At 45.7% G+C, this 20,718-nt stretch overlaps 1 protein-coding gene across 1 annotated transcript in view; it reads left to right on the forward strand.

The window, feature by feature from the left end:
* The window catches only part of ryr1b (ryanodine receptor 1b (skeletal)), a 162,794-nt gene that overhangs the window by 65,797 nt on the left and 76,279 nt on the right, over positions 1 to 20,718 (forward strand). Inside the window, 22 exon segments of the mRNA XM_080771534.1 lie at positions 6,394 to 6,891; positions 7,794 to 7,994; positions 8,793 to 8,904; positions 9,388 to 9,528; positions 9,769 to 10,042; positions 10,936 to 11,053; positions 12,077 to 12,209; positions 12,584 to 12,678; positions 13,427 to 13,562; positions 14,087 to 14,161; positions 14,164 to 14,269; positions 14,596 to 14,707; positions 15,254 to 15,397; positions 16,102 to 16,248; positions 16,961 to 17,181; positions 17,622 to 17,712; positions 18,353 to 18,493; positions 19,474 to 19,523; positions 19,525 to 19,632; positions 20,153 to 20,229; positions 20,404 to 20,495; positions 20,660 to 20,713. Coding sequence (XP_080627660.1) covers positions 6,394 to 6,891; positions 7,794 to 7,994; positions 8,793 to 8,904; positions 9,388 to 9,528; positions 9,769 to 10,042; positions 10,936 to 11,053; positions 12,077 to 12,209; positions 12,584 to 12,678; positions 13,427 to 13,562; positions 14,087 to 14,161; positions 14,164 to 14,269; positions 14,596 to 14,707; positions 15,254 to 15,397; positions 16,102 to 16,248; positions 16,961 to 17,181; positions 17,622 to 17,712; positions 18,353 to 18,493; positions 19,474 to 19,523; positions 19,525 to 19,632; positions 20,153 to 20,229; positions 20,404 to 20,495; positions 20,660 to 20,713 — 3,126 coding nt within the window.

Genomic DNA, 20,718 nt, shown 5'->3' on the forward strand with positions numbered 1-20,718 from the left:
TGAGAGAGAGCGTGGTGTCGTAAATGTGTTTGTCTTTGTTTGAATGAGTTAAAAAAACGTTCACTCTGAAAGAATATATATTCCAAAATTTGTACCACATTTTCACGATTTTTCGAAAATAGCAGACCTACGTATACAAGATCGTATGAGCTTGTAGATCTGCTATTTTTTCAATAGCCAACTCGACTGCGGCCGTGCCCGTAATCCTGCGAGTGTTTATTAATGTCATTAAGGGTTGCTTGTGCTGACGACATCCTCTGTACTTGTGTTGTGTATCTGGACTCTTTATCAGATTGTTCCAAAGGGCAAAGAAGGTCGCCACGACAACGTTATCCCCCTCCCCCTCCCCCCACCATGGTGACTCGGCTGAACGATGACGTCGTTCCCGACGACAGAGACGACCCTGAGTTCATCGTCTTCACGACCACGGTGAGCTGCTAATCTCACTCCCTTCCGCAATTAATAATTCATATTCTATTATTTTCTTTTTATCCCATTTTTCCGCAAATGTCTTCTTCTAAATCCTGACTGTTCTCTTGGAAAAAAAGCTATGTTTTTCTATGTCAGTCGTTCTCAAACACTTTCATGTCACTTTTCACGATTCTTCAAAAAATAGCAGACCTACAAGCTCGTAGCGCGCCACTCGGTGGTGCGCTATGAGCTTGTAGATCTGCTATTTTTATCAATAGCTAAAGCATAACATGCTGCTAACACCAAAAAGGGGTTCCCGTCCCCAAATGGGTTTAGGTGTGCTTATAGAAGTTGAAAAAAAACAAAACAAAAAAACATTGTGTGCTTCTCACATTGTACGTCTTGTCTACACGTGTGTACTATATATTTCTGAGAGGTGTACTGCATTTCATTTTGGGACTCACTCGCTGTTTTCCGTTGTGGTTGTGGTCTCTGCCTTTCCGTGTATAGTATTACTACTCCGTGAGGATATTCGCGGCCAGGAGCCGCCCGGCGTGTGGATAGGCTGGGTCACGCCCGACTACCATCAGTTCGACACGCACTTTCGACCTCTCCAAAGTACGCAACGTCACCGTGACCGTGGGAGACGACCGAGGCAACATACACGACAGGTCAGAACGTCGTAGGGTATAACCTATAGTGGAGCCCTTTTACAAAGTGCTATACCACTTTTTCAGAATCAGAATCAGAAGCCTTTATTGCCATGACATGTAAACAGTTTCAGTCACATTTTAGTCACCTGGAATGTTTTAGTGTTAGTTTAGTTTTAGTAGACTAAATCTACAGTTGATTTAGTCGACTAAAATAGTATTTTTGTGGGCCTCGATGGCATCGTAATCGACTGTTTTTACACTTGACTGAAATTTTTTAGAAACATTTTTAGAATCTGATCTCAGGTCAGAATGGGTTGTTAAAATCGCCCTGTGTCTCTTGCAGTATGAAGCACAGCAACTGCTACATGGTGTGGGGAGGAGACTGGTCTCCAACCAGACCACACACGCTTCAGCCAGGAGGACATGGTGGTGGGCTGCCTGGTGGACCTGGCCACCGGCCTCATGACCTTCACGGCCAACGGGAAGGAGATCAACACTTTCCTTCCAGGTGAGCCATGGCGGCCTCGCCCCCATCGGATTCTTTCTCCGTCAATGTTTTGTGTGATTTGCCTGGAATTGAATACAATTGTGACTAAAGGGACTGCCATTGGATTTTTTAGATTTTTTGTTTTTTTTCATGTCATATGAAAGCAGGGAATCAGGCTTCAAATTGACATACTAGTTGTTCAGTTTGACCCAGCAGTGTTTGGAGATAATGGCTTATAGAGTAATGTCTCGCAGGAAAACAGCGAGTTGAGAAAACAGGCTTGAAAGGTACACTTCTGTCGACATGTTTGGGCATTTATTTCATATTTACATGTCGATTTCAGCTCTGACACTTATTTCAGACATGCTCTAGTATGTGAAGAGTCTGCCTGTGCTATTAACTCATTTTGGAGAGAAAAAAATGAAAACAAGTTTTTCTCCTCTGGTGAAAATTGTGCAGTTTCATTATTATTCTATTTTTTAAGGGAGCTATTACGCTCATTTGCAGCAATTATATTTTATTCAGCTATAGTGTCGATTTTTTTGTCTTACACAAACATTAAATTCCCATTGACAATGAATGGAGAATTTGTGGGTGTAGAAATAAAAGTATTGGAAATACTAGTAAAGCACAAATACCTCCAAATTGTAAGTACAGTACTCAAGCAAATGTATGATGTTACTTTCCACCCCCCCCCCCCATGCCATTTACTGTAGTTTGTACTGGCCTCGATTCTACATCTAGTCATCCTGCTGGTATTTATCTCTATCTCTCTCTCTCCCTCTCCCCTCTCCCTCTCCCTCTCCCTCTCCCTCTCCCTCTCCTCTCTCTCTCCCTCTCTCTCCCTCTCCCTCTCCCTCTCCTCTCCCTCTCCCTCTCCCTCTCCCTCTCCTCCTCTCCTCTCCCTCTCCCTCTCCCTCTCTCCCTCTCCCTCTCTCCTCTCCCTCTCTCTCTCCCTCTCCCTCTCCCTCCTCTCCTCTCTCTCTCCGTCTCTCTCTCTCTCTCTCTCTCCCTCTCTCTCTCCGTCTCCTCTCTCTCTTATCTCTCCCTCTCCCTCTCCCTCTCTCTCTCCGTCTCTCCCTCTCCTCCCTCCCTCTCCCTCTCTCTCTCCGTCTCTCTCTCTCTCTATCTCTCCCTCCTCTCTCTCCCTCTCCCTCTCCCTCTCCTCTCCCTCTCTCTCTCCCTCTCCCTCTCCCTCTCCCTCTCCCTCTCCCTCTCCCTCTCCCTCTCCCTCTCCCTCTCCCTCTCCCTCTCCCTCTCCTCTCCTCTCTCTCTCCCCTCTCCCTCTCCCTCTCCCTCTCCCTCTCCCCTCTCTCTCTCCCTCTCCCCTCTCTGACGTGGTGTTCAGGTGGAGCCCAAACACGAAGCTGTTCCCTGCCGTCTTCGTCGAGCCGACCAATAACAACGTGGTGCAGTTCGAGCTGGGCAAACTCAAGGTCACAGGATTTCCTTGCCTCTCACACAAAGACACGCACAACGCACACACACACACACACACACACACACACACACACACAAAGACACGCACGCACACACACACACACACACACACACACACACACACACGCACACGTCCTTCTTCTTGTCTGTTCTGTTAACCCTTCTGACCTGAGATCAGATTCATACGAGGTTTCCACTAGGACACACACTGGTCTGATGAACCCATTCTGACCTGAGATCAGATTCTAAAAATGTCAGTCGCTCTTCGATTTTTTCAAAAATAGCAGATCTACAAGCTTGTAGCGCGCCACTCGGTGGCGCGCTATGAGCTTGTAGATCTGCTTTTTTTCAATAGCTAAAGCATGACATGATGCTAACCACCGAAATGGGTTCCCGTTCAGAATGGGTGTAGAAGAAGCATTAGTCTGTATAGACTCTTGAACTGAACTGTAAGAAACATAATTCATGCTCTAATGCAATGATGTATGGATGGGATGTCCCCCCAATCACGTTGAACGTCTTTTTCGCACCCGATTCCGATCATTTGAAAATGACGTGATCGCCCCATTTTCGAGGTTTTAGATTTATTTTTTCTGCATGAATCTAAATGCTATTGAACACCTGTACGTCTGTGTGTTGTTTCGAAAATATTGAACCAATGGAAAGTAGTAAAAAAAAGTGCTTTGGACGAAACCTCTTAACTCCATTGGACCCTCAATATGTCGGCTAAAGCAACTAACTCCACCCCCCTCTCTCATGGAAGTAATTGACAATATATAAAGTTACAACACCAACTTTAATGAGGCAGTATTGCTTTGTTTTAAAAAAATACAAGGTTTTCTTAATTTCCTGAAAAATGTATATTTTTCATTTCCCGAGAAATTAACATTTTGGAGTTTCTTCCCGACTTTTTTGTTTCTTTTCTTTTCTTCTTTAAAAATAAAAATAACAAACATACAAAAATGAGTACCTGGTACTTACCCCTCCACCTCCCCACCCACCCCAAAAGAGCCACATCATTCTTCTTTTATTTTATTTATTTTTAACACAAATCTTCTCTCTTTCTGTCCTCCCATGGGTTTTTGCCTCCTCCTCCTCCTCCTCCTCCTAAGAAATGCTGAGTCAGTAGACTCCTTTAAGACAAAGCTAAAGACACATTTATTCCGCATTTATTTTTCCCATGTAGTTCTTACCTGACTTATTTTTATATTCCTATGTTTTTTGTGATTCTGCCTCTAGTTTACTATTTTTACATGCATATGTTTTATGAGTTTTTTGCCTTGTTTATTGGTTTCGGTTAAATTCTTTATTGTCTTTTTACTTTTTTGTGCTATGTTTCCCTGTTTGGTTTTAACTTTTTGATTGCTTGTTCTGTGTTCTTTTCAGCACCTTGTGACTTTGTCTTGAAAGGTGCTTTACAAATAAATTTACTTACTTACTTACTCCCATCAGAACATCATGCCCATCTCGGCCGCCATGTTCCGCAGTGAGCGCACCAACGCCGTGCCCCAGTGCCCGCCCCGGCTGGACGTCCAGATGCTCACGCCCGTCATCTGAGCCGCATGCCCAACAACTTCCTCCACCCCGAGGTGGTCCGCGTGAGCGAGAGGCTGGGCTGGGCCGTGGACTGCATGGAGCCTCTCACCATGATGGCGCTGCACATCCCCGAGGAGAACAGGTCAGCCCCACCACCCACCCACCCACCCACCACAACTATAGGACAACAGCGCCTTACTTTGACCCATTTAGGCCTGGTCTTGATAAATCAAGACATTATATGTATTTGGTTGCCGACCCTCATCTGAAAATATGTTGTTCCAGGGACCCACCCCCAGAAGCAAAGATTTGAGTTAAAAACGTTCATTATGAAAGAAGATTTGCTCCACATTTTCACGATTTCTCAAAAAATAGATGGCAAAGTTTACATAGTACGTGGTGCACGCATAAACTTTCCTTAAAGGGACACTTCACCCTTTTTGCAAAAAGATATATGTTAATGACGTTTAGAAGCTTTAGAACACTTTCCTGGGGGTCTTTATGTGTGTAATATGTGGTTTTAGATATTTTAGATTGTAGCAGTGAGCCCAGTGTCTCTGATGTCATGGACACTGGGCTCACGCCCTCCCCTGGCTATATAAACCAGGCATGGAGGCCCTCCCCATGAAGGAATTCTGAAAACTATTCCTTTCTGCCCTCCCCTCCCAGGTGCATCGACGTCCTGGAGCTGGCGGAGCGGCAGGACCTGATGAAGTTCCACTTCCACACGCTCATGCTCTACTGCGCCGTGTGCGCGCTGGGCAACAACCGCGTGGCGCACGCCCTCTGCTCCACGTGGACGAGTCGCAGCTCATCTACGCCATCGAGAACAACTACTGCCGGGCCCGCTGCGCAGCGGCTACTTCGACCTGCTCATCAGCATCCACCTGGAGTCGGCCAAGCGGGCGCGGCTGGCCACCAACAGCGAGTTCATCGTGCCCATGACGGCGGAGACGCTCACCATCAAGCTGTACGAGAGCGAGAAGAGCCGCTGCCACTCGCTGCCCGGCGTGGGCCTCACCACCTGCCTGCGGCCGTTGAACCACTACTCGCCCGTGGGCTTCGTGGGCACGGACCCTGACGTGTACACCCTCAGTCCATATTCCCTCTGCAGGTAAACCAGACTGGGTGGGGAAAGTTTAACCATAACCACCAGCCAAAATGGATGTAAATGTGTTTTTTTTTACCAGCTGAAAGCTGGTCAATATTAGCTTTGTGAAAGTCCCGACAGGAGATCATTTTCTGCTGAGCCTGCTCTGTCACCAGTTGTGGCAACACTGGTTGCCAAGCCTGCATATTTCCAGCCGTTTTAACGTGGATTAATTCACAGTTGCTTGCCTGGTTTGGTTTTTGGAGGCTGCTTAGCTTATTTTCTGTCACGACAGTTGCCAAAGGCATCGACATTGCGTTCCAAACGTTGCTTGTTACTTTACATTTTTCTAGGCATTTGCTATTGTTTCTCCTTCCCCCATACTCTTAAATGTTGTCCATTTGGACCATTTGTCCTCCATTTTTTCTTCCTGCAGCCTCAGACAGTGTGTCAGTTTCTCCATGAAATGTACTGTATTTCCTGAATCAAGTCCTCCCATTGTCCTTGTGTTGGAGGTTCCATCTGTCCCCATTTTCTTGTGACCCTGATATCACATGTCTCTCTTCTCTCTCGTATATCTCAGGAGCTGAAGACCAAGGCCAACAGCATGATATCACATCTATCTCTCTTCTCTCTCGTATATAATCAGGAGCTGAAGACCAAGGCCAACAGCATGATATCACATGTCTCTCTTCTCTCTCGTATATAATCAGGAGCTGAAGACCAAGGCCAACAGCATGATATCACATGTCTCTCTTCTCTCTCGTATGTATCAGGAGCTGAAGACCAAGGCCAACAGCATGCTGACGGAGGCCGTGCTGGACGGCAGCCAGGCCATGCGGGACCCGGTGGGGGGCAGCGTGGAGTTCCAGTACGTCCCCATCCTGAAGCTCATCAGCACGCTGCTCATCATGGGCATCTTCAGCGACCAGGACACGGAGCACATCCTCAAGATGATCGACCCAAGTGTCTTCGCCGCCAAGAAGGAGGTCGAGGAGGCGACGATCGAGGAGGAGGAGGTGGTGGAGGCCGGCGACGCCAAGGAAGAAGGCGAGGAGGAGGAGGAGGAGGAGGAGGAGGACGAGGGCATGGGCGAAGAGGAGGAGGAGGAGAAGGAGCTCAAGGAGGAGGGAGACGGCGAGGAGAAGGAGAAGGCGGAGGGAGAGAAGGCGGAGGAGGAGAACATGCAGCTGGTGGTGGAGGCCGAGGAGGAGGAGGGGCTTCCGGAGGAGGGTCTGCTCCAGATGAAGCTGCCAGAGTCGGTCAAACTGCAGGTCAGTGTCTACAAAATAAAGGATATTTGGAAACGCTTCTTTCTTTTATTACCTGCTTCCTTCCTTCCTTCCTTCCAATTCCTCCCTTTTCATTTTTGTGTTTCTTCCTTCCTTCCTTTTACTCCTGTATTCTTTTATTTCTTTCCTTCCTTTCCTCCACCCTTTTCGTCTCATCTTTCGTCCTTCATTCTTCTCTTCCGTCGTTCTTTCTTTAATTATCCGTCTTTTCCTCTCATTTATTTTTCGTTCCTTCGTTTGCTAGACCCCCAAACAGCTGCTGTCATCTGGCCCCCCCATGCACACACTAGTTCCTCCTGCTTTCCGCTATACGTTTATATATCGTTGCGCTTCGTAGCCGCACTGCGAGCTTTTCTTGAACATTTTGTGTGAGAACTACTAGATCTTGAAGGCATTTGTACAATTTACAATTACAATTTAGGCATTTAGCAGACGCTCTTAATCCAGAGCGACTTACATTAAGCAAGAACAAAAAAGCATGGGCATACATCACATAAAAACATTTATCAAGAAACATGCGTAAGCTAAGAAAGTAACAGTGGAATATCTATAATGAAGCTATACATATAAACTATACATCTATACTACTATGCTATACATATGTACTATGACGTGCTATGACTACATACAATGCAATTATAGTGCTGTCTACATAACATGCTATAAGTCTGTATCAAATGCTATCTCAGTCTACAGAAATGCTATCTAAGGGGTTGGGGTAAGTGCTATGGGCCATGATGGAGTCTGAAAAGGTGGGTTTTCAGACTACGGCGGAAGATTGGATTTGTAGAATCGACCCTCAGGTCTTAAGATGAACTGTGCTTGTGTCAGTCAGTCCCCCCAAAACAACTCAATCCTCTCCTCTCTGCCCCGTCGTTCCTCAGATGTGCACTCTGCTGCAGTACTTCTGTGACTGCGAGCTGAGGCACCGGGTGGAGGCCATCGTGGCGTACTCGGACTCCTTCGTGGGCGCCATCCAGAGCAACCAGCGCGTGCGCTACGCTCAGCTGATGAGAGCCTTCACCATGTCGGCCGCCGAGACGGCCCGCAGGACCCGCGAGTTCCGCTCGCCACCGCAAGACCAGGTGCGGACCGGAGTCGGACGGACTGGCTGTTAATTACATAGATGTTTGGGAATGCGTTGAACACTTTTTTTTATTTATTATTTGTGACCAGATTTGAGAGTACGTCGTCTGCCATCTCGCAAACTCCAGCTTTTCACCAGAGGAGAAAAACTTTTTATTATTATTATTATTATTATTATTTTCGAATAGCCAAAGTGTGAAATGATCATTGTACACAAAGTAACCTGTAACTAAAGTTTTATAATTCATTGTAGTTGGATTAAAGAGTGCAACATTTTGCCTCTGACATGTAGTGGAGTAGAAGTATATTATAAACCATTGAAAAATTGAGGTACTACAGTAAAATTTCCTCAAAATTGTACCATAAGTAAGTATAGTACTTGAGAGTAAAATATACTCAAGTAATGTTCTTAAAGGTATATTCAGTGATTTCACTTAATTCAAATATCACTTATTGTTTTGTTTTGTTGTGATAATCCTCTCTACTATAGAGTGTGCTGACCATATAAGGAGTTCCTCCCTGTCCCCAGTTAACCCCTGGGGGGGTCAAAAAACCGTAGGTTTCGTTTTTTGGCTCTCTATCCTGATTGGATGAAAGGCTTAACTCCCACAGCCAAAAACGAAACCTAAGGTTTTTTTGAGTGAAATCACTGAATATACCTTTAGTTACTTTTCACCACTGCTTCCGAAATATGTGTCTCGCAGCATTGGAAATGGAGTTGGCTGTTACAATTGTGTGTGTCTGTGTCCGTGTCCGTGTGTGTGTGTGTGTGTGTGTGTGTGTGTGTGTGTGTCCAGGTGGTCCTGCTGACCAACTTCAAGCATGGTCCCGAGGAGGAGGACTGCCCCGTGCCAGAGGAGACCAAAGAGACCCTGTTTTACTTCCACAATGACCTGCTGAATCACTGCGGTGAGTTGTGGTCTTTTAGTCATATAGTCTTTTGAATAGTTTCCATTTAGTTTTAGTCACATTTTAAGTCACCTGGAAATGTTTTAGTGTTAGTTTTAGTCGACTAAACACAGTGAGGTTTTTAGTCGACTAAATCTATACAGTTGATTTAGTTGGCGGGTCTTTGATGCCGTTGTTGTTGTGATGACAGATTTTGTATACTTGCTGAAAATAGCCGATCTACAAGCCTCACAACGCGTCGCAGGCAGCGCGACACGTTGTGAGGCTTCTATACTTCCTAACATTTTAGTCTAGTTTTTATTTGTCGACAAAATTTCTCAAAATATTTAGTCTTAGTTTTTGTCCGTTTTCTTACAAGTTCCAATTTAGTTTTCGTCAGTGAAGAAAGGTAGTCGACGGACATTTTACTGTCTTGGGTTTTTTAGTCGACGAAAACAACACCGCTAACGAGGATTTAACGTCCCCCTTTTCCTTCTTTTCCAGGTATCCAAATAGAGCAGGCGGCCGAGGAGGAGGAGGTGGACACCTCTCTGATAGGCAAACTGTACAGCCTGGTGGACAAGGTCAAGAACATCCGCAAGGTGGAAGAGCCGGAGCCGGAACCGGAGGAGGAGCCCAAGCCCAGTAAGTACAGTAGACCAGAGCCATAGAGTTATATATGATATAGAGGGGGGGGGCAGAAACCGAGCACTCGAGCGCAGCCCGAACTGGGGACGAGCTGGAGTTGGAAATACATTGTTTTCAACACGAGGGCGGCACGCAAATAAGAGCTATTTTACGCATGTGTGCAACATGAGAACTGTTTTAAAGTATTGTTTGTATAGTAACAAGTCTCTTTTAATGTTTTCGTTTTCCCGTCCCCAGGTACCCTCCAGGAGCTGATCTCCCACACCATGATCCACTGGGCCCAGGAGAGCTTCATCCAGAACCCCGAGCTGGTGCGCATCATGTTCAGCCTGCTCCACAGGCAGTACGACGGGCTGGGGGAGCTGATCCGGGCCCTGCCCAAGGCCTACACGGTCAACGCCATCTCGGTCCAGGACACCATGGACCTGCTGGAGTGCCTGGGCTGCATCCGCTCGCTGCTCATCGTCCAGATGGGCCCCGAGGAGGAGAGGCTGATGATCCAGAGCATAGGGTACAGTAGTGGCATAATATCCAGATCTCATGATCCAGAGCATAGGGTACAGTAGTGGAATATCGGAGATTAGAATAGGGGGGTGCATTTTGCATCCCAAAACTCAGTTTATAGTTAAAGGACCACTTCTCCACTTTTCAACCTATCTTCATATAATAGGTCCTCACTAATAATCATGATAAAATGGCAAAAAAAAACCCTACTCGGTCTGTGTCTCATAGGAGGGCAGGTGGGCAGTTCAGAAACCGTCCTCCAGTGACATCATCGATGAGGAATACAAGCTAATAGAAACTGCAGGCTTTCTAGTGGAAGCCAACATTTTTGTAAAAAAATCTTGTTTAAAAACAAATCTGCCTAATGATGATGTCACTGGAAGACGGTTTCTAAACTGCCCACAGCCCTCCTATGAGACACAGACTGATTATTAATGAGGACCTATTATATGAAGATAGGTTGAAAAGTGGTGAAGTGGTGACCTCTGCATCCACGGGATGCACTACTTTTTTGCTAGCTTTAGTTATGATAACCATTTCTTCTTCTGTTTTCTACATGAATATAACCACATTATAACCATATACAATGGGGAGTTAAAATAGGCAAAAATATGACTCCTATAACGTCGTTGAAGTGGGACTCATAAAATGTCCCTGGGACTCATCTAAAAGACCATCCCTGCATCCCAGGACTCATTACAATGACAATCAATTTACATCGCTAGGAGGGAATGAAAATGTGTTGATTGATTGATTGACTGACTGATTGATTGATTGATTGATACCTACAATACGGACATTATACATTACACAGACGTGGGGGGAAATAAAGAAATACAAGACCAACGAGATCTTATGCTTCTGTTCTGTGATATAATGTTTTTGATTTGATTTCTCCAGGAACATCATGAACAACAAGGTGTTCTACCAGCACCCCAACCTGATGCGAGCGCTGGGCATGCACGAGACCGTCATGGAGGTCATGGTCAACGTGTTGGGAGGCGGAGGAGACTCCAAGGTAAAACATTAACACTCCCTTTATTTGGAAAGACGGCATGAACGCTGAGAAGTAGACAATACTGTAGGAGAGACAGACGATAGGAAATGTTGAGAGTCAGACGGAGCAGGAGAGACAGACAGTATATAGGACATGTGAGAGAAAGACCGTGTCGGAGAGACAAGACAAAAGACAATAGGAAAACTGAGAAAGACAATGTATAGGATTCAGACAGTGCAGGAGAGACAGACAGTAGGAAAGCTGAGGAGAAAGACAGTGTGAGAGAGACAGACAGTAGGAAAGCTGAGGAGAAAGACAGTGTGAGAGAGACAGACAGTAGGAAAGCTGAGGAGAAAGACAGTGTGAGAGAGACAGACAGTAGGAAAGCTGAGGAGAAAGACGGTGTGAGAGAGACAGACAGTAGGAAAGCTGATGAGAAAGACAGTGTGAGAGAGACAGACAGTAGGAAAGCTGAGGAGAAAGACAGTGTGAGAGAGACAGACAGTAGGAAAGCTGAGGAGACAGTTCAGGAGGGACAGACAGAATAGGCAAACTGAGATAAAGAGGGAAAGTATAGGAAAATGAGTGTGGAAACCAGTGGAGAAGAGAGTGCTCAAGTCAATGCATCATAATGGCGATGGTGAGGTAGGAAGGGGGGAAAATACACACCGGTTGAACTATGTATTTTCATAATAGTCTGTTAAATTAAAATACGTTATCAGGGAGTGTTTTAAGTGTCTGCATTTAACCCATTTTGGCCCGGGAACCCCTTTTAGTGTTAGCATTATGATATATGCTTTAGCTATTGAAAAATAGCAGATCTACAAGCTCATAGCGCGCCACCGAGTGGCGCGCTACGAGCTTGTAGGTCTGCTATTTTTGAAAAAACGTGAAAATATTTATTTCAGAAATAATTATAATTTCGAGGTCAGGCCTAAATGGGTTAAAACAGACCATTAGAGCACATATCAAGGGTACTGTAATTAAAATATACCAATGAATAATGCATCTCACAGTGTCATTCCACTCTCTCTCTCTCCACAGGAGATCCGGTTCCCCCAGATGGTGACCAACTGCTGTCGCTTCCTCTGCTACTTCTGTCGCATCAGCCGTCAGAACCAGCGCTCCATGTTCGACCACCTGAGCTACCTGCTGCAGAACAGTGGGATAGGCCTGGGTCAGTCTCGGCTCCCAAAAACATATTATTACCAGCTCATTTTCTATATAGAACAATATTTTTTATTCCATTACCCCCCTTTACTTCTCTTGACGTTGCTGGTGGCGCGCGCCGCGCTATGAACTTGTAGGTCTGCTATTTTTGAAGAATCGTTAAAATGTGCCTCAAATCTTTCGGAAAATCTTCATGATTTAGAAAACATTTATTTAAAATTTCGACAGTCAGGCCTGAATGGGTTGAGTTGAGAGAATTGAGTTAATTTGTGGTAAGAATTACGAATAGAACTCAGGGTTTTGGTTGTATTCTGTATTGACTTTGAACTTAAACTTTGACTTTGAACTTTAAACTTTGACTTTGAACTTTAAACGCTGCAGGCATGCGTGGCTCCACCCCGCTGGACGTGGCGGCTGCTTCCTGTATCGACAACAACGAGCTGGCCTTGGCTCTCCAAGAGCAGGACCTGGAGAAGGTTTGGACAACAAGACACCATGCACTTATTAATAATATCCTCTCTGTCGGGGGTGGAAACCTCATTATCTCCAAAGCTGCTAATTTTGGTCAAGTATTATCCCATTTTGACCTGAGATCAGATTCTAAAAATGTCTTCTACATCCTGACAGTTTTCTGAAAAAGCTATGTTTCTATGTCAGTCGTTCTTCGATTTTTCAAAAATAGCAGACCTACAAGCTTGTAGCGCGCCACTCGGTGGCGCGCTATGAGCTTGTAGATAGGTATTTACTTACTAACGCAACTTCCCGTTGTGTGCGTGAAGTGTGATTGATGTTTGACTGATAGGTGGTGACACACTGAACTTGTTTTTGGCAGCAAAAGTCGTGTTAGTCTAGTTTTAATCGACTAAATATAATATTTTAATCGACTAAATTTTAGTCTCGACTAAAATGTATTTTGGTGGGCGTTGATGGTGCCATCGTAATTGTTTTACACTTGCTGAAAGTAGCAGATCTGCTAACTTTCAGCATGCAACCAAGTGTAAAATGACAAAATACTGGATCTCTTGTCCACTAGTCCCTTCCTAACATTTTAGTCTAGTTTTTAAATTGTCAATATATTTAGTCTTAGTTTTAGTCGTCATAGCTTAGTTTTCGTTTAGTTTTCGTCAGTGAAAAAAGGTAGTCGACGAACATTCTTTTGTCATAGTTTTAGTCGCCGAAAACAACACTGGTGACCAACTGACTGTGATCGCTGATGTGCTGCAGGTGGTGACGTACCTGGCAGGCTGTGGACTGCAGAGCTGCCCCATGCTGCTGTCCAAGGGCTACCCTGACATCGGATGGAACCCGTGTGGAGGAGAGAAATACCTGGACTTCCTCCGGTTCGCTGTCTTTGTCAACGGTCTGTCATATTTTATTTTTTTATTTTATCCCACAATTTTTGTAACCTGTTTTTTTCACCCAGTGTCGATTACCTTAATGTAATCCTGGGCGCTACACTTCCTCTACCAACCGGGGGGGGGGGGGGGGGTCCATGAGGAGTCCAAGCTGCTTCTTTTCACCTGACATGGGGAGAGTTTACCCGGCCGGACGTATAGCGCGTGGAAGGAACACGTTATTCCGACCAGTTCCTTTACCCGTCCATCAGCCCCCCCCCCCCCCCCCCCCTGGCCAGCCGGGGGGGGAGGAGTTTAGAGACCAGGATTACTGCATGTTATTTGTGAGGGTATATATACCTACCCTAGGGGAGAACATACCAACACCACACAGAAAGGCCCTTTTGCCAGTCAAACGCTTTGATTTCGTGCTAGCATGAATCATGCTATCAAGTGCAAGCGTAGAGATATACTATGAGTTTAACGAGGGGTAATAATTGCACCAATTGACACCAGCTGTGGCACCTTTCCTCCTCCTCCTCCATCACAGGGGAGAGCGTGGAGGAGAACGCCAACGTGGTGGTCCGTCTGCTCATCCGCCGCCCCGAGTGCTTCGGCCCCGCCCTCCGGGAGAGGGCGGCAACGGTCTGCTGTGCGCCATCGAGGAGGCCATCAAGATCTCAGAGGATCCCGCCAGGGACGGGCCCACCGTCAAGAAGGACAGGCGCTTCATGTAAGTATATTAATCGCTCACTCTCTGCTGATTTCTGATCGTCTGCACCTTTGTGAAATTGACATACACACGCACACATGTACACACACACACACGCTCCTCTCTCTCTCTCTCTCTGTCGCTCTAAGTAATTAGTCTCATGTCGCACAGCTGCGCATAGTTTCTCCCAGTTATCCTTCACGGGAGAAACTATGCCATGAAAAAGCATAGGTGAGTTCCAGGCTATACACAAGTAATAGCTCTGCTCTCCCCCGTCGCCGGCCTTTGGTCGATGGATCTATATTCTATAACATGTCTCTTGTGGTGTTTCCTGGTGGATGTGAACAGTATGGCGGTGAGGGACAGCAGGAGGAGAACCGCATACACCTGGGAACGCCATCATGTCCTTCTACTCGGCCCTCATTGATCTGCTGGGGCCGCTGCGCCCCTGAGATGCATGTGAGTATACACGGGGTCACTCTACACCAATAAGGCTATCCGACAGCGCCTCTTACTGGCAAAAAGAGGAACTGCAGCACTTGCATGGAGGTGGACGGACAGACGGACGTTCATGACGTCACGTGCGTCAGCCCATGGGACCTATAATTTGAGGGCTATAGGCTAGGCTAAACTTCCAGCTCGCTCGAGCCATTGAGTTATATAATTGTACTTCCGCAGTTCTTCTGGGTGCTTCAAAACGCCACTTCCAACCCGACTTCCATTGAAATGAATAGCGTGGGGGGGGGGCTTGCGCTCTATGCTCTACACGCTATGAACCACTTTGAACCTGGTGTCCCTGTTTTTGGGTCATGTCCATTTGCTTTCTGTCTGTCAATTATGCTGGGTTGGGACCCCCTGGGCCTAACATAAAAAAGAAGAAAATAGACGAACATTAAAAAAAAGGCGAACATTTAAAAAAAATCACACCCGTGTGAACTTTTTTTTCTTTTTGAGCTCCTTTACTATAACCCCTCGTGGTGACCTTAACATGTTCTCCTTCCACAGCTGATCCAAGCAGGGAAGGGTGAAGCCCTGAGGATCCGAGCCATCCTGAGGTCCCTGGTGCCCATCGAGGACCTGGTTGGAGTCATCAGCCTCTCTGTGCAGATCCCCACCTTCAGAGGAGGTGAGAAGAAAGCACAAGCACTAGTCCTTATACCCGTTCTGAATATATGAACAGCAAATGATGTTCAGTGTGGGTAATGTAATAGATCACATTTACTGATAGGGGCCGGGGGACTTGTTTACAGATGGTCTAACAACAACAGGGTTTAAGTCCACCCGGATGGGGATTTGCCTTGGCAACAGTTACAATCCTTCGCACTTTTATATCTGTTGATGATCATACCATTAGGAATACTTGTGATGGTGATGTTCAGTGTGTCACGCAGTCACGTGCCTGTGCCACGTAAACCCCCGCGTTGGCCGCGATGCTTCCCCAAAGAAGAAGTTCTGTCGACTGACGCAAGAGTAGCTAGTAGTTTCAGGGTCCGAGTTGTTTTCCCTGTGTGGGTCTGTTACGCGGAAAAGTCTGTTACGTGGAAAAGTGTGTCCCAGTATTAATCTGTGTCCGTCCCAACATGCATTTCACTGGTGACCCGGAAGCCGTCCCAACATGCATTTCACTGGTGACCCGGAAGTGGACAGACAGACAGCGACCGAGCAGAATAGACAGGGGGCGAGCGATCGCTAAATTATTAGATAGATTGTGGAATCACTCACTGGTCGTGGACACGACAAGCCGCTTGTTGAACGTTCCGTCACTTCACTCGATGTTGTCAACGTCGGGGTTTCTATAACATGTGACATTGTGTGTGAATATCGCTTGCAGAAAGCCAGATTGTGGAACCAAGATGTCGGCCAGCTTCGTGCCGGACCACAAGGCCTCCATGGTGCTGTTCCTGGACAGAGTCTACGCCGTGGAGAGCCAGGACTTCCTGCTTCACGTCCTGGAGGTGGGCTTCCTGCCTGACATGAGGGCCGCGGCCTCCTTGGACACGGTAAGCTGAGGCACAGCGCCCACTATATGGCGGAGGAGTCAGGTGTCATTCAATGTTTGGTTTTTTTGTGTTGCACTGTGTTTTGGATGCGGTCATTTTTTTCATATTCCTTATGGTTTCTAAATCCAGTTAAAGTTAAAGGGACAGTTCAGATTTTTTGAACTTAAGTTGTATGAAATACTTGCCATTAATATAGTGGTTGCAATTGTATTAATTGATTGCCCGAGTCCCGTGGTGGGAGTTCTGCTCTGGTTTGGTGAAATATCAAGTAAATGACCAGAACTACTTAATATTCACTAAAACCAGAGCAGAACTCCCACCACGGGACTCGGGCAATCAATTAATACAATTGCAACCACTATATTAAAGTTCAAAGTTCAAAAATCTGAACTATCCTTTTAACTATATATTTTAATCTAACTTTCCTCTTCTAACCCGGATTTGAACCTTGTTTCCTGCTCAAATGCTGACATTGAGCTAATAGAGCTTGCTCTGGGGATGAATTGAAACTTGACTATCCTGTCAAAATCCTCTCAGGTCCCGCGTCTCTAGGTGAAACGTGACCTTTGACACGATCGAAATGTCTCAACAGGAGACAAAATACAAACATCCCCGATTATCGTAAAAAGTTACATTCGTATAATCGTCCTCGCTCAGGACGGAGTCACGGGAGTCTCTCGTTCACCACCTCCTCTCTCATCCACCCTCACAGGCGGCGTTCTGCACCACGGAGATGGCGCTGGCCCTGAACCGCTACCTGTGCTCGGCCGTGCTCCCCCTGCTCACCAAGTGCGCCCCCCTGTTCGCCGGCACGGACCACCGCGCCATCATGATCGACTCCATGCTGCACACCATCTACCGGCTGTCGCGCGGCCGCGCCCTCACCAAGGCCCAGAGGGACGTCATCGAGGAGTGCCTCATGTCGCTCTGCAAGTCAGTTTCACGACCACGGCGGCCTCGCTTTTATAGTCTCGTCTCTGTGTTTCTGAACGCCGTCACAAATGAGTCTGTCTAGCTGTATATACAGTGTGTCGTGGCCGTATGCCAAAAATAGACCATCTAAAACTCAACAATGTGTCGCATCTGCGACGCGTTGTGAGCTTATATAGATCGGCTCTTTTCAGACGGACTTTTAGCCCTAGATGAGAGTATCTTATCTCTCAACATTCTGGATAGGCATTCATTTAATTTCAACAATTAATATATTTTTTTCCAGTTTTTTTCCAGTATAGTGTGCTTATTATAAAGACAGCATATGTTCTGGTGAATGTGAATTGTGACCGTGCACGTCCACAGGTACCTGCGGCCCTCCATGCTGCAGCATCTGCTCAGAAGGCTGGTGTTATAATGACAGTATATGTACACGTCCTCAGGTACCTGCGGCCCTCCATGCTGCAGCATCTGCTCAGAAGGCTGGTGTTCGACGTGCCCATCCTCAACGAGTTCGCCAAGATGCCTCTTAAGGTCGGGGGACTGTTATTATTATAACGTTGTTCATTTTGGTTTGATGAGGTCATTTCTCCGTGTTGTATTCATCAGCCTCCCCCCCCCCCCCCACTTAAAAATGTGTTAACCTCCTGCATTTATTATTTTCTTTCAACAATGTATTTTTTTTTTCCTTTTTTACACACAAATGACAATTACAAACATACAGAAAACAACAATGAACATTACAAGACAATACAATTACTGATATAAAAGAAAGCAAAACGACAACCTGCACTACTCCTCTTCAGCTCCATCCATTAAATGTGACAAATTATTGTTCTTTATGTATCTAATAAAACGTCCCCACACCTCCTGAAACACTTTTTGTTCGTCCTTAAGAATGTATGCAATCTTTTCCAAAGGTAAAACATAATAGACAATTCCCTGAACCACTGTGTAATACGTGGTTTTGTCTGGCCTCTTCCAGGTCAATGCTATCATTCTCTTATAGCTTGTAAAAGACATATATCTATAAACATTGTTCATTACGCTTTATCTTGTGTCCCATCTGGGTACAGACCGAGCAGGAAGAAGAACTTTGGTTCCGGTACAATAATGTATTGACATTAAATCTTCTGTATTTCCTTCCTGCCTTTGATCTTTTGATCCGTTTCAGCTGTTGACCAATCACTACGAGCGTTGCTGGAAGTACTACTGCTTGCCCAACGGCTGGGCGAACTTCGGCGTGACCTCAGAGGAGGAGCTGCATCTCTCCCGTAAACTCTTCTACGGCATCTTTGAGTCTCTGGCGCACAAGGTGAGAGTCTCATCATGTAAACTCTCTAATCCCGTAAACTCTTCTACGGCATCTTTGAGTCTCTGGCGCACAAGGTGAGAGTCTCATGCCCGCCGTCGTCCACTTTGACTTATACCAGAATTATTTCAGTCTTGAAATAATTATTTGACAAACACAATTTTGGTAACACAAAGTATTTCCACATGGGCCATACAGTATGGGGTGCATACTTAGTTTAGACTAGTCATTGTTAGACATGGGTTAAGGTTAGGTTTAGGTGTGCTGCCCCGTGGGAGGTTAGGTTTAGGGTGAGGGTTTGAGATAGGTTGTAGTTGTAGGACTAATGACTGGTCTAAACAATGACTAGTCTAAACCAAAAACTGTCGCGTTATTAATTATTAATTTGACGTTTCGAGAACCAATGTCCTATTTATTTTGTAGCACAGGGTTTCAACTAATCAGTGGAATTAACAGCTGTAGTGTGGTACAATTTTGAGGTACTTTCACGTTTACTGGAGTGTTTCCAATTTTCAGTACTTTTACTTCTACTCCACTACATCTCAGAGGCAAATATTGTATATTGTAAATATTGTACTCCACTACAATTATTTGAAAACTTATCACGGGTTACTTTGTAGATTTGGATTATTATAGATTTACCACGCCAGCCCTATATACAGAGTATATATATATTTGAAAATAGCCAACAGTCTACAAGCTCACAATGTGCCGCGATGTGACACATTGTGAGCTTGTAGATCTGCTGTTTTCAAATGATTTTTCTTTATACATTTACAAGTTTTATACAAAACTTGTGAAATAGGACATTCTGCATAATGAGTACTTTCTACTTTAAGTACTTTTGTACTTTTTGCTCAATTAAAAGTAGAATTCCGGACTTTTCACTTGTAGCTATTTCTACATTGCATTCTACATTAAATTTTTTACATAAGTAAATAAAACTGACATCTCTGCTCCGCTCTTCTTCTCCACTGACACAGAAATTTGACCAGGAGCTCTTCAAGATCGCCATGCCCTGCCTCTGTGCCATAGGGGCGCCATCCTCCCGACTACGTGGACGCCAGCTTCTCCGCCACGGAGAAGAAGGCCTCGGTGGACGCCGAGGGCAACTTTGACCCCAAGCCAGTGGAGACTCAGAAGTGAGCAGTGAGCGTGGCGTTGCACAGATAAGACACCAGGGGGTGCTAGAGAGCACCAAATGCATTTAGTTATAGTTATGTTAACATAACAAAAAGACAATCACATTTTAATACTAGTCATTAAGTACTATAGTCATTTAATACTAGTCATGAAGCAATTAAAGCAGGTTTGGAATTTCAGTAACAGCTGAAATCAATACTATATCAACATGAGGGCCGCGTTAAGTGAAGGTGGGGGCCGCATGTGGCCCCCCCGGGCCGCCAGTTGCTCACGCCCTGCTCTGGACAAAATGTGCCCTTTTGAAGGAAAAAAACCTTAAAAAATTAACTTTGATTTTGCGATATAAATTGGGCCCAGAAATAGAAATGCCATTCATTTTAAATGGGGAGACCGGCGTAGGCTAATGCATGTCAAACCTGGGGTTGACATTTTTACTGGTTGAGAATCACTGCTATAGAGCCTAGAGAAATGAATTTTTTTGGGAGTCGGAATGCTAAATATGTTTTGTTTCCTCATCAGCACCATCATCCCAGAGAGACTGGACCCCTTCATCAACAAGTATGCGGAGCACACTCATGACAAGTGGGCCTTTGAAAGGTCAGTCGCGGTGCGCCTCGTGCTGTTAAAAAAAATCACACCCGTGTGAACTGAGTGGTACAACTGTGGAGGGCAGCGATCCAGGAATCCCCCGAGTTGGTGGTGTTGGCTATAGACCCTCACTCTCGCAGCCAACTATAACTATAACTATAACCACCTTATTATCCACTTTCAGATTCAGAACAACTGGTCGTATGGACTGGAGCTGGACGAGAACGCCAAGACTCACCCCATGCTGCGGCCGTACAAGACCTTCTCTGAGAAGGTATGAGGACCTGGCAACCCGTCACTCTATATATACAGTGGTGGGGGGAAGTATACTCAATTGTTTTACTTATACACACAAAGGTGTGTTTGACATGTGGATGCTTGGTCTAACATTCTCTCTCTCTCTCTCTCTCTCTCTCTCTCTCTCTCTGTCCCTCCCAGGACAAGGAGATCTACAGATGGCCAATCAAGGAGTCCGTCAAAGCCATGCTGGCGTGGAG

This window comes from Protomyctophum bolini (genome assembly GCF_963924005.1).
Source record: "Protomyctophum bolini genome assembly, chromosome: 9".
Classification (NCBI taxonomy): Eukaryota; Metazoa; Chordata; class Actinopteri; order Myctophiformes; family Myctophidae; genus Protomyctophum; species Protomyctophum bolini.